This window comes from Paralichthys olivaceus, chromosome 15 (assembly GCF_024713975.1).
Source record: "Paralichthys olivaceus isolate ysfri-2021 chromosome 15, ASM2471397v2, whole genome shotgun sequence".
In the NCBI taxonomy this organism is placed as follows: domain Eukaryota; kingdom Metazoa; phylum Chordata; class Actinopteri; order Pleuronectiformes; family Paralichthyidae; genus Paralichthys; species Paralichthys olivaceus.
Genome location: NC_091107.1, coordinates 2,974,896 through 2,987,791, shown reverse-complemented (window position 1 = coordinate 2,987,791; position 12,896 = coordinate 2,974,896). Strand labels below are relative to the sequence as shown.

At 42.5% G+C, this 12,896-nt stretch overlaps 2 protein-coding genes and 2 non-coding genes across 5 annotated transcripts; 2 read left to right on the top strand and 2 right to left on the bottom strand.

Annotated features, from left to right (window-relative positions):
• The first annotated feature begins 818 nt into the window (after nucleotides 1-818).
• LOC138404836 (uncharacterized) lies at nucleotides 819-2,440 on the top strand. Its single transcript, XM_069509990.1, has 3 exons — nucleotides 819-987; nucleotides 1,222-1,767; nucleotides 1,879-2,440. The coding sequence occupies exons 1-3, from the start codon at nucleotides 958-960 to the stop codon at nucleotides 2,302-2,304; spliced, it is 1,002 nt and encodes a 333-aa protein (XP_069366091.1). The 5' UTR covers nucleotides 819-957; the 3' UTR covers nucleotides 2,305-2,440.
• A 1,380-nt stretch (nucleotides 2,441-3,820) lies between these two features.
• On the top strand, nucleotides 3,821-12,622 carry ncf1 (neutrophil cytosolic factor 1). 2 transcript variants are annotated; one of them, XM_020096999.2, is made up of 12 exons: nucleotides 3,821-3,962; nucleotides 4,053-4,198; nucleotides 7,639-7,719; nucleotides 7,858-7,933; nucleotides 9,809-9,974; nucleotides 10,046-10,104; nucleotides 10,189-10,311; nucleotides 10,685-10,792; nucleotides 10,859-10,976; nucleotides 11,104-11,217; nucleotides 11,613-11,788; nucleotides 11,965-12,622. In XM_020096999.2, coding segments are annotated over exons 1-12 (1,374 nt in total). In that variant the 5' UTR covers nucleotides 3,821-3,961; the 3' UTR covers nucleotides 12,171-12,622. The 2 variants fall into 2 exon arrangements, with proteins under 2 accessions (XP_019952558.2, XP_019952559.2); XM_020097000.2 differs by lacking the exons at nucleotides 3,821-3,962; nucleotides 4,053-4,198 and adding an exon at nucleotides 6,335-7,365.
• trnav-aac (transfer RNA valine (anticodon AAC)) lies at nucleotides 5,994-6,066 on the bottom strand. Its single transcript has one exon. It is a non-coding gene; the product is annotated as a tRNA-Val (tRNA).
• Nucleotides 6,748-6,820, bottom strand: trnav-cac (transfer RNA valine (anticodon CAC)). Its single transcript has one exon. It is a non-coding gene; the product is annotated as a tRNA-Val (tRNA).
• Nucleotides 12,623-12,896: the final 274 nt, after the last annotated feature.

Here is a 12,896-nt window from a genome sequence, read left to right as displayed (position 1 = left end):
ATAAGAAAGTTTGAGGTTGTTATGGAGAGTTTTGGGGTTAAAACAGAGACCTGGCAAAAAGTTGTATTAATGTCATGTCTTTTTTCCTTTTATTGAATGTTTTTATGACTCATCCAATAATAAATAAGTTGTAGCTTCCTCTTCATGTTCATGATGCACTGCCTTATATCTCAAACCAGCATCCCTCAGTAGAGCTCAACAGTCTCCCTGTGATTCCACCTTTAAATTCACTAGATCTAGATTTTTATTTGGATCAAATGACATGTCCTGCTCAAACATAACTCCGAGGTTCCTCACAGTGAAGCTAGCGGCCAAACTAACACCATCCAAGGTGACTTGAATCGGGTGTTTCTCTGAGAAGTATGGAAATAGATGCATCAAGACATGGGATCAGTGTTTCTGGCTGAGTGTACTGTATTTCAGGTTTACATGAGTTTTAACTTCACTTTGAGATTAGTTTGTATGGAAAATGTTATAATAAGTTTTGATTTGATGTCTGTGTTTGTGTGTGTTTTGAATTTATATATAGAAATAATATTATATAGTTAACATGTGTAAAAGGTCTTGTAGTGATTTTATAATATGAGCCATGTTGGGTGACAGAAGTGTATTTGTGTTTTTATACTGTTCAATTCAAATTCAGATCAATCATATCACTTCAAAAAGTTTGTGCTTTGATGTTTCAGTCCGGGTGAAAAACAGTACTTTGATGGCACATTAGAGTTCTGGATTCCAGTTTAAAGCCAACTGACCACCATCTAAAGGAGAAACATTTCTCAGCAGAATCAGTCTACAAATGTCCCCATTGCTAATCTTATTCTTATCAGAACCATGAGTAGACAACATCTGCATGAGAATCTTGTCTCTGACAAATCCCTTAAACTGCCACAATTGAACGTTAGTAGACCAGTACTTCATGGCAAAAATACTTCATAAGAACTTTGTTACACATCCAACATGAAGAGGATCAACCACTCAAAAGATAAAGTAAGTGTCTTTTGAAGCAGGAGAGACTTGAGGTTAAACTGCATTTAGTTTTTTACCTCTTCAAAACACAATTGTCTTTTTTTTCTTCATCTTACTTTACTGTAGTTTTACGGACTATAAAAGCAGATGTGTGTAAATGACTAAAATTAATTCTGCTCTGTCTCTTTGAATACACCTGAAGTTAGGATGTGACTGTGTTTTTACCTGTTATATGTATATACTTGTGTCTTTCAGTCACTTGGACAAATGCAGGCTGATGATGCCACCCAACATAAAGGGTGCATGGCCACCAAAATGCTGCAGGTGAACGGACAGGCTGCTGTGCAGGCTGCAATGAGCGAGCAGCTGGCTGCTGCGCAGGCTGCAATGAACGTGCAGCTGGCTGCTGCGCAGGCTGCAATGAACGAGCAGCTGGCTGCTGCGCAGGCTGCACTGTATGTGCATGCGACAGGTAACAATGCAATGAACGAGCAGCTGGCTGCTGCTCAGGCTGCACTGAATGGGCAGGCAACAGAAAACACTTCACTGACGAAGCTGGCTGCTGAAAACACAGCTCTGGCGAAAGAAAACGTTAATCTGAAGAGGCAGCTGACCAGACAGGAAGAGCTGGATAATGATCTCGAAGATCTGAAGATGACGATCAGAGTGAAGGAGGAGAAGCTGTGGTACAGCATCCAGGATCAGGAGAATCTGATAGAACAGATCAGGGAGAAAGAGGAGAATTTGTCTGTCCAGCAGGAGGAAATAGAATCCCTGATAGTGCAGAACATTAAGCTTCAGGTACATTACATCAGATCATTGTAGATTTGAATCTCATTTATTGTAGGTTTGTTTCATGTTCAGACTTCGAAGAAAAAAATGCTGTCACTGATGTTGTCTCTGTCTTTTCAGGAACTCTTCTTTGAGAGCAATTCATACAAGCTGAAGGTCAAATATGAGCAGAAGGAGAAGAAAGAGAGGAAGAAGCAGGAAAAGAAAGAGCAACTGGAGAGAGAGAAGAGGGAGAAGAAGGAGAGAGAAGAACTGAAAAAGAAGGAGAAGGAGGAGAAGAAAGAGAAGAAGAAGCAGGAAAAGAAAGAACAACTGGAGAGAGAGGAACTGAAGAAAAAGGAGAAGAAGGAGAAGAAAGAGGAGAAGAAGCAGGAACAGAAAGAGCAACTGGAGAGAGAGAAGAAGGAGAGAGAAGAACTGAAGAAGAAAGAAGTGGAGAAGAAAGAGAAGAAGCAGGAAAAGAAAAAGCAACTGGAGAGAGAGAAGAAGGGGAGTTTTTTAATTATTTTATTTTATTTTTTATTTTGCAGCATCTACACTGCTTGAAAAAACGTAATAACTTACATTTATACAGTTTGGGGTTTTTTTTGTTTTTTTTTCTCACAGAGAAATTATAAATGTATTATATCTGAAAAAAAACAGCTGTTGGTCTATGACGGAGCAGAGAACCTCTCTGTGTGCCCACATCAGCCTGGAACTCTCTAGGTCATGAGTCGCTCTGTAAAAACTAAAATCAATTAAAAGTCTGGCTTTTACCATTTTTACAGCACATCAACGTTCAGTTCTTCTATATTTCTTTTACAGCTCACATACACCGCCATCTTCGACTGAGCTAAAACCAAGATTAAGAGCTGACACTTGTGTTTTCTCTGGCAAGTGTAATTAAAACCACAGATGAAAAGCTTCTTGTTGAAAAACTCCTCGCATCTGTTAAAAATGGTGTCCAGTGAAACAAATAGAGCGGAGAGACGAGAACACTCTAAAAAACAGTGAAACACAGTTTCTCTCTGGCTGCAGAACGGACATTTGTCCTCTACAGCAAATGGCCGAGATAAAAGAGTTCACTGCTACGATTCTGTGTAGGATTCTCCACTGCAGGTCTCTGTGTCTCTTTATTACAGGAGGTTTGTACAAAGACCTCCATGATGGTTTAGAACCAGAATCTAGTTTGAAGTAGGCCCTCCATGGAGTGTCACTGCGTCCATTCAGTGTCTTCTAGTTAAACGTCTTCACCATCAGTCCATAGAGGGTTTTTCCTGCTGCGTCTTCCAGAGGAACACCTACAGGAGCTCCTCCATGAAGACCTCCAACACGTCTTCTCCCATTTCAGGCTAGAAAGCTTTGAAAAACTCTGGTTGGAATCGGTCAATTCCAGTGGCCTTCCCCCCCTGCATGCTCTGCAGAGCCATGTAGACCTCCTCTGTGCTCAGAGGACCCTCCATATCCTTGTTGGCCTCCTCCGAGACTCTGGGTAATCCATTACAGAAGGATTTGAAGACCCCGTCCTCCTCAGTGTACTCGCTGTTAAATAGGTGGGAGTAGAATTCCACAGCTCTCTGTCGGATCTCACTGGCTTCAGTCAGCAGTTATCCTCTATTGGATCGCAAAGCGTGGATGAATCTGCTCTGCCCGTTTTTCTCCTCCAGGCTGAAAAAGTACTTTTGTAGTGCCCTACGGATTTTAGTTCATACTGTAGTACTTTGATATCTGTAATGTAGGTTTATCCTTATGCTGATTTTGTGGTTTAATTTCTGCATAAATTTGGGAAATTGTGTATTTTTGTTAAGATGTTCAAATAACCCACATTTAGAACAGACCTTGAACTTCTCAAGTCCGTTTTCTGTTTGTTTAATTGGATGGACAGGTGTCCATCAATTAAGTTGGGGTTAGGATTTCGACCTGTCCGATTCTGTGGAGGGCGGGACTTAGTTCAGACAAGACGAGACGGAGCGAGAAGAAGCAGGAGGACAGAGGGAGAGGATGCTAGCTGCTCCAGGTTCCTGTTATTCTTTGTAAATACAGTATTAGTAAGAATTAAGACCCAGCGACTCTGTGTAACCTCAACCAGCCGGAGTGTGAGGAGACGTGTTGGGAGGCGTTTGACTGATTGTAATTAGCTAAACTGTTAGCACGTGGAACCGAGTTAGCTGACTTCCTGCGTCAGGCTGCACGTGGGAAGCCTGGGTTTGATTCCGAGTGTCTGAGTGAGTATTGAGGTTGTTGACGCTAAAGTTACGCACATTTCTGGTTTTTCTAACAGTGTATTCATTTGAGGTTTCGACTTTTAATGTTAGTGTGCCTCGGACTCTGCCACTCGTGCTGCTGCAGTACAGGTGCTCGGGACCTGCCGCCAGGGACTTCGTGCACGTGGACAGAGCGTGTCTTCCTTCTTCTCGCCGCGGGATCGGGGGCTCGAATGGACGATTGCTACCAGGGGACCGTGAGTACGAACAATCCTCCAGCGGAGGGTTACATATGAGCTCCATCAGCCTGCCAGCGAACACGGACTGAGTTAGTTCTTTTTCTTAATGGTTTATTTTATTTGTTTGGGGGTTTCTTGTGGAAACATCATGTCAGTTTGTTTCTGTAGCGTTAGCTGGAGCAGCAGAGACCTCTTCCAAGCATCTCTGGCTCCATTTACATCCAGTGAGCTGATGTTTAAAGTACCCATGGTTACTAAGAATTAAATCAACATCATCGCTGAGCTGTCTTTAGGCTGTAAGACTTTATTCATTGTCATCATCATCATTATCGTTTATCTCTCGTCTAATTTTCTTTAGCCTGTATATTTCTTGGTCTGTGAAACCTCCTCTGCTGCTCATGTGCAGCCGGACAGACTTAGAGAAATGTTCTTTACAGAGAAATACTCTGTAAAATATTCTATTTTGAGCCCCTTCATGTTTTTAGTTTTCTGGAGTAACATATTTTTGGCCGCTGGGTGTAATTTGGGGGCGCTGTTGCCCCGTATCGGAACCGGAAACCTTGCTCCTTAAATTTTCTCATTCAGTCTCTATGGTAGTTTCTTAACAGTACGGATGTAATATATTTTTGACCACTTGTGTACCAATCGTACCAATCAATTGTAAGTCAAGCTATTTTCTTCAAGTTGTCATTCCATGTTTCTCAGTGGTATTAGCCTTTTGTAAACTTTTTTTTAAGTTGCTTTCTGAGTTGTAGTAGAAGAAGTAGTTTCTTTCTTTTGTTTGCTAAGGTGGCTTAGAACAGTGGTGTTACATACTGTATTGTTAGGCACACAAAAGGTTGGAACCACTGGTTTAATCAAGCAAACACTGAATTTATCACGTATATAAATATTTCTTGATTTACATTTTTAACTTAAAACCTTACTGATAGTATTTAAAGTGTGATTCAGCTCTAACATCTGCATGTTATGTACTCAAGATGCCTCATGCTCACAGATCTGCATGTTAGCATCTAAATACTTTATTGTGAAATCACTACTACTACTACGACAGTACTTTGGTGCAGCCCTGGGGTCTAGCGCCATCTGGTGGTCTCTTTCAGTTACTCTCATTGACAATTAGAAAGCCTCACATCTGTTTCTCACCTTCAGATTTTCTCAGATGATTTTTGATGATGAAAACTTTTTCTGAGTGTTTGAGGACGAATCGCTAACGACTGATGGAATAATTCTGTGTGTGTGTAGTTCACACTCTCACCTTGATTCAGTGAATGTTCACATCAGAAGAACAGTAGTAAAAGTTGTATTTTTATTTAGTTTTGTTGTTATTCTCTATTCTATCGTGCTTTAGTTCTTTTACGTGTCCCTCGTCTACGTTATATTAAATTTAAAGGTACACTGTGTAGAGTTTTGTGCTATCTAGTGTCAAAGCTTCATGTTGCAGCTGAACACACTGGACCCTCCTATTGTTGAGACGTGCAGGACAATGTGGATCAGTGCAGGACAGTGCGGGACAATGTGAGACATGGTTAACGTTTTCTGGTAAAAACTAAAAACTCTTTGACTCGTTGCTGAGGGACGCTAACGTTAGCTTAGCTTAGCACTCGCCACAAACTGAGCCAGACCCTGCGCTGGTTGATGACGTCATCCGAAAAATTAAAACAAACATGAAGAGAATCTCAGTAGGTTTGATTCGTTTGAATGATAAAATACAATTCATGTGTATATTACCACAGAGACAGAATCATAGGACCTTTAGATAAAGATCATTTGACCACAGTCGGTACAACGCTTGACACAAAAAGGATAAAGTTGTTTCCGCCCGGTCTCGAACCGGGGACCTTTCGCGTGTTAGGCGAACGTGATAACCACTACACTACGGAAACTGTGGAAAGCTCTAGCGGGAGACGGTAAATTTAAGCTATCACCTTCTCTATGAACAGACATGAGTGCATGATCGCAGTGACTAGTCATTTTCAGTCTCCCGTTTGCTGGGAGCGATTTTGCGTGTGGCTGCAGCCGGGGCAGTGCGTGTGTGGCTGCAGGGGGGAAGGGGTGAGTGTGTGTTGCTGCAGGGGGAGGTGTCTGTGTGAGAGGCTGCAGGGGGTGACGGCTAATAAAGCTCTGGAGAAGAAGCTCCTCCTGTTGTTGGTAGTCCTTACGTGTTTGCTTGCGGTACAAACAGTCTGTGGCCCGGGTGGCTGGGGTCCAGCTCTGGAAGGGGGCAGCCCACAATGCCCTGTGCCGTTCTCACCACCCGGGCCAAGTGCTTCCTGTATGGTGCCGTGCAGCTGCCATACCAAACTTTCGCACTGTGGCAGAGGACGCTTTCGATCGTGACCCGGTAAAAGTTAGCGAGCGGGCGCTCATGGACCAGGAGAGATCGGATGTGATGTGGAGGCTCAGAAACTTGATGTTGTCCACACGCTCCACCGCTTCTCCGTCTATGAGGATTGGGGGGGGGTGTAAATTATATTGTATTATACTATATTACATCATCACAGCGCACCTTCATGTTGTTGTCTTCAACATAAATAAATTCAGCAGAGTTTAAAAAAGGATAAAGTTGTTTCCGCCCGGTTTCGAACCGGGGACCTTTCGCGTGTGAGGCGAACGTGATAACCACTACACTACGGAAACTGTGAAGCGTGTGGTCGGAGAAGTCGGTTAGAAAGTTCAGCCTTCGTGTTATGGCGTCAATGTGGGGGGTGTGACGGAGATCATCTGGAACTGTTTGTTGTTAACTATTTTCTGAGGTGTGTGGTCACAGAGTGGTCATGACGGTGATTCCCACGTTTGAGGAACACCTCAGAGGGAAATTCTTATTCTCATTTTCACTGTTTCCTGCGTCAGAGGTCGGACGATACAAGTATACGTATTATTTTGATTCACGGAGAAATACCGCACTGCTTAAAATGATTCATAGCGTGAAACACTGACTGCAGGTGGAGAAAAACTTCAATGTGTAAGGTCACAAACTACTTTGTCTAAAAATACACGTAAAGAGGAAGTAACACACACACACACACACACACACACACACACACACACAGTATATAAGGCGGTCGTCTTCAGATTCTCACTTGGACGAAGACATCCTTGTGAGTGTCATCATGGAGAAGATCTACATCAGACATGTGGAGCTGCTGGGCTTCGAGAAACGAGACTTCCCGACTGTGCACTACGTAAGTTTCAAACCGCTTCCTTTTCAAACTGATCGATGAGCTGCAGATATTCTGAAAACCTACAAAAACCACAAGAGACAGGGCTGCACCGTATGTCCAAAACAGTTTCCATCAGTGGACAATGACTTGTATCACATTATTATTTGAAATTTGATGATGAACCGTGTTATAAACTTTATATATATATATATGTCTAATATAATCTGAGATATGTAATATTAGCAACCGACAGTTGGATTGAGTTGACTTTGGATCGTTGTCGTTCCTGTGCAGGTTTACATGCTGATGGTGAAGTGGAGCGACCTCTCAGAGAAGCTGATCTACAGGACGTATCCTGAGATCCACACTTTACACGTGTGTTCCTGCGCACCTCAGAATAAAAACTCTTGATTATTCATAATCCTGCAAATGAACTAATCCAGAGGCCTGAAATAAGACTGGAATAAAAAAATGTTTGAGTCTGTTCTTAGCTGTTTTGTTTATGTGCCACAGAAATCCCTGAAGGAAATGTTTCCCATCGAGGCTGGTCAAATAGAAAAGAGGGACAGGATCATTCCTTCGTTACCAGGTAAACTCTTTATTTGACGATGTTACATTCGCACATCTGGTTTCTCCATGGTGGTTTTGTATGTTGCCTCTGTGCTGACTTTCACAGCTGAACAACACAGCAGCATCAAATCCTCCTCATTCTTCAGGTGAGAGGTGGAGCAGCCAGAGACAGGAAGTGATCATGTTTACATCACCTGACACCGTCGTCAGCTTTTATCACCACAAACTCTCTTCACGTCTTCGTCTGGGCCAGAGACATTTGTTTTCTTTGCTTCTGTCAAAAGTTAAGTCCAATTCATGCTTCTGCATCGAAGCTCCACTCCAGCCAACCTGTAACCTACGCAGAGCCCTACATTGTACCCTGAGGTGCACCTCCCTAAAAATGTAACAGCGCATCGAGGCGATGCAGACCGCAAGAGCTATGATTGGTCCATTTGCGTTTTAGTCCCTCTGGTCCTGTCATGTACTTTCAGGAAGCACCTGTGGTTGTTGACGACTTCTCGTTTCTCTGGTTGTTGAAACAAAGGAACAAACTGAAGTCACTGAGTCGAAAATGATCTGAAGATACAAGAGAAGAAGAAAAAGAGAGAAATCATTAACTGCTCCAAGCACAAATACTCAGACTATTACTGTTTAAGGGAGTTTTACGACCAGAAGCAACGATGAGTAAAGTTGAGTACAAGAAGGCAGCGTTCGTATCCAAGATAATTTAGCTACATCTTTTTAAAAGTGGGAGGAAGTGGAGACACACTTATTTATAGTCTGTGGTTCTAAACCAGTGACCCTGAAATGGGGAGTTTCCATATTGATCCATCCAATATTATCAAGGTATCTGGTTATTCTGTGTCTAATATCTCTCTAGAACATTTCACGTAACAAATATAAGTGAAAACATAAGCCTTGTGAAAAAGTTTGTTGGATTCTCAGTCATCCAGGTCCTGGTATCTTCAGAAGCTGCTCAGGTGAACAGATTATTTGGAGATGTTTCACCTTTCATCGAGAGGCTTCTTCAGTATAACTGACTCAAGGCTTTAGTATTGAACCTCTGTGGGCAGACAGGCAGGTCTTCGACACCCCCACCAGTTAGTGGGGGGTTGGGGCCCTGTGAGTCAAGGCGTGTAAACCCACACTCTTCTTCTCTCTGGCAGGACCGCTGGAGCAGAAAAGGCTTGTTACGAGTGCTTTGATTGAATGTTTCATTTTCTCTTTTTATCAACACAACCAGGTACACGACAGATCCCTTTCTGTTCCTGTTCAGGTTTTCATAAAAAAGCAGAACTCAGACTTTCCACATCTCCATCTTCTGAAACTTGAATTACAAAACATTTATTGCAAAGTGTGGAAGAAGAAGAAGCTGCGCTGATGCAACAGTGACCGACCTGCACAGGTTTAGAAATGTCCTGAGCGTCAAATGAGCAGAGTGACACAGCCACTGCAGACGGAACCTTCAGAAGCAGCAGGTTGTTTGACCTCAGAGCTTTGGAGTGAGAAGAAAGGTGCAACAGTGAATAAAATAAACGGTGCCAGCCCATTTCAAATCTTCAGATCAATTCTAACAGGAAGCCAGTGAAGAGAAGCCAGTACTGGTGTCATGTGATCACACTTTGTTTTCCAGTCAGAAGGCGAGCTGCTGGTTTAAAGCTAAAAACTGTGGAGGAATCATGGATCTCCTCAATATTTAATCTGATTAGTAAATTAAAGTGTAAAACCTTCAAATGAATGGCTGCATCCAATCACATTTTCTTACCATTATGGCGATTTTCAGTTCAACAAATTGAAAAATTGATGTTTATAAGTGAAGTTGGCCTGTTTGTCTTTTACATGTGTTGCTGAAGTCGTCTAAGTCGCATCTCATTTTTTTTACCATGTGATGTTTGTGTGTTTGTCCTTTTAGCGCCTCGCTGGGTGGACTCTCAAAAGTCGACAGAAACCAGACAGGTCACCCTGTCCGACTACTGCCAGTCACTCATCAACCTGCCGCCCCACATCTCCCGCTGCACTCTCCTCTCCAACTTTTACAAAGTTCGACCAGAGGACGAGAACCCACCAGCCGCCAACACGTCAGTATCACACACACACACACACACGATGGAGTGATGCATGTGAGAAATAATCATTCATTCGTCCACAGACAAAAGAGAAATGAGACGTTTGTGGTGTCTAGAGACTTGGCTCGAGGAAAAGCTTCTGGTAAGAGACATTCTTAAGCATTTTGGATTAGTCCAGATAATTTTCCTGTAAGTTAAATAGAGATGATCTTGTTTTGCTTCTCAGAGATCTCTGGCCCCATCATACTGGACACCTACAGGGTGATCGCAGACTTCGCCAAGACGTCCAAATACGAGATCGAGCTGCGAAACGGCGACTTGGTGGAAATCGTGGATAAAAATCAAAACGGTGAGAAAAGATTCCTCCAAACTTTCCTCACGTTATAATCATCTAATTTTAAAGATAACCTGAAATCACAAAGTTGAAAACTGTAAAACGTAAAAACCAAATGACGAATTAAAAACATTCTTCAGTACAATAACAATAATCATGACAGAAACGTGAATTAAAGATGCCAGGTCTTTTAAGATGGTGCTGTAGCTCAGCAGGTGGAGCGCAGCTCAGTCACCAATCACAGATCTTCATCTCGACAAAGTGCCCTTGAGCAAGACACGGAAGTCTTAATTTGCAGACAGTGTTCTGCTGCTGTTGGTTTGGACGATGTAACATGTGTGAAGTTATGTGCGGTTAAAGAGTCTCTGTGGTTCTGGTCTTTCTTCAGGTTGGTGGTTCTGTCAGTGCGACACTAAACGAGGCTGGGCGCCAGCGTCGTACCTGGAGCCTCTCGACCAGCCGGACGAGGCCGAGGATGCCGAACCAGACTACGAAGGCAAGTTGCTGTTTTCATACTTACACAAGATATTTTCCTTTATTTAACAGCGTTGTTTCCCTGCAGGAGAGCTGTTCATCACCTCCAACGCCTACAAGGCCGAGCAGGAGGACGAGATTTCTCTGGAGCTTGGGGAAACCATTGAGGTCATTCACAAGCTGCTGGACGGCTGGTGGGTCGTCAGGTATGATTCATGTTTTCATTTATAACCAGTTAGTTTGTTATCTGTCAGACCAAGTCCTCAACTGGATAAAGCTGCTTTTTCATACATTTTATTATTGATTTTGACTCATTGATTCTGTTTTGTACAGAAAAGGAGAAGAGACCGGACATTTTCCCTCCATGTATCTGCAGAAGGCGGGAAAACGAGAGAGACAAGAGGCTGGACGGACAAACCCACAAGGACAGAAACTTCCACCTCGCAGGTGAGAGGGACGTAAGAGAAGACAACCCTGAAAACTTTGTGTCTGTTTATTTTCTTCATATTAAATGTATTCAAACATTACAGCCGAAAATATGATCTACGCTTTAATTTACATCTTTATAATATAATTTATTCTTAAAAATAAATCAAACAAAGTTCTTCCAGTTTTCAAACTCTAAAAGCTGTGAAGTATTTGAGAACAAATTTGTTTTCAGAACCAGGATGTTAACATGTTTATTTCCACTGTAAAGTTGGACATGGGTTATGGATTGACTCACTTTAGGAGCCAGCCTCCAGTGGCCATTCAGGGAACTACACTCTCGCAGTGGCTTCATTTCTCGGTCAGTTCTGAGGTCAACGCCCACCTCATTGACTCACTACTTGTTTCCATCTCAGATCCACCATTAGAAACGCCAAGAGCATTCACAAGAAGTCTCGCCAGAAGCTCAGTCAGGACACCTACCGCAGGAACAGCCGCCGATACCTCCAGCAGAAGGATGGTCGCCGCACCGAGCCACAAAGGAACTCCAAGAACAATGCCAAGTCGCCCCTGAAGGAGAGGAAAAACCAGGGTAATGACCCACTCGTCAAACTCTCATATTCACTTGGTTACTGGCGTTATAACATCAATCAGTGTGACATTTTCTGGGGTTTTTTTTCTGCTCTGGCACAAACATCCTCTCACAAACCATCACTCTGAACTCAGGTGCTTGTACACCCTGATTGTTTTCTCACTTCTGACACACAGACAACATCCCTGAGCCCGGATCCAGCTCGGAGAGCGAGGTGAAGCGGGAGGCTCCAGTCGTTCCTCCCCGCCCGAGTCCAGAGCTCATCCTGGAGCGATGCACGGACAACACCCGGAAGAGAGTCAGCGTCAAGTCATGCTCCAACTCCAGCAGCGAATGTGGAGATAAAGGAAACACACACACACAGGAAATACAATCTGTCTGAGGCGCTTTTAATAGTTATAAATTACATAACTCTCTAAAACACCTCACAAACATATTGTTTCATTGTCGAAGAAAGATTCAGTGATTTCCTAAACAGCTGTTATTCAAAAAGTAGAGGAAACTAGTGCTTCAGTAGCGGATTAATCCAAGAAATATTTAAAAGAGAAAATTGTCATTTTATGCTTTGTTATATTTCATGTGGATTCAGCAAACAACATATAACATATTAATATCAGTTTCCAGTCCTTGTGCTAAGCTAAGCTAACCTGCCTGTGGTTGTAGATTTATATTCAACAAACAGACGTCAATCTGAAATCAGCATATTTGTTAGAATAATGAACTTTCACTGTGGACTTCTGCATTGATTTATTTCAACGCATGAAATCCGTGGAGCTTTATTTTTATTTATAATTTTTAATAAATGAATGCAATAATAAAACAAAACCTAAGACATTTTTCTGTCTGCGTTATTGACGGTTAATGTTTCTGAGCCTGATTATTTTGGTTCAATATTTTTTTTAGTCCAGACGATGTTTTGAAACTCTGATACACAGATGATATACTGATGATGAAAATCGTTTCTGTGGATGTTAAGATATCCAAGCCTTCGTAAAGAGTTTGATGTGATTAAATAATGACCCTCGTCACGTTGGCCTTCTTCTTCTGCGCGTTGTTAAACAGCAGGTTGAAGGTTTCCAGGTTTTGTGCGACTAACAGCAGAAGTAGG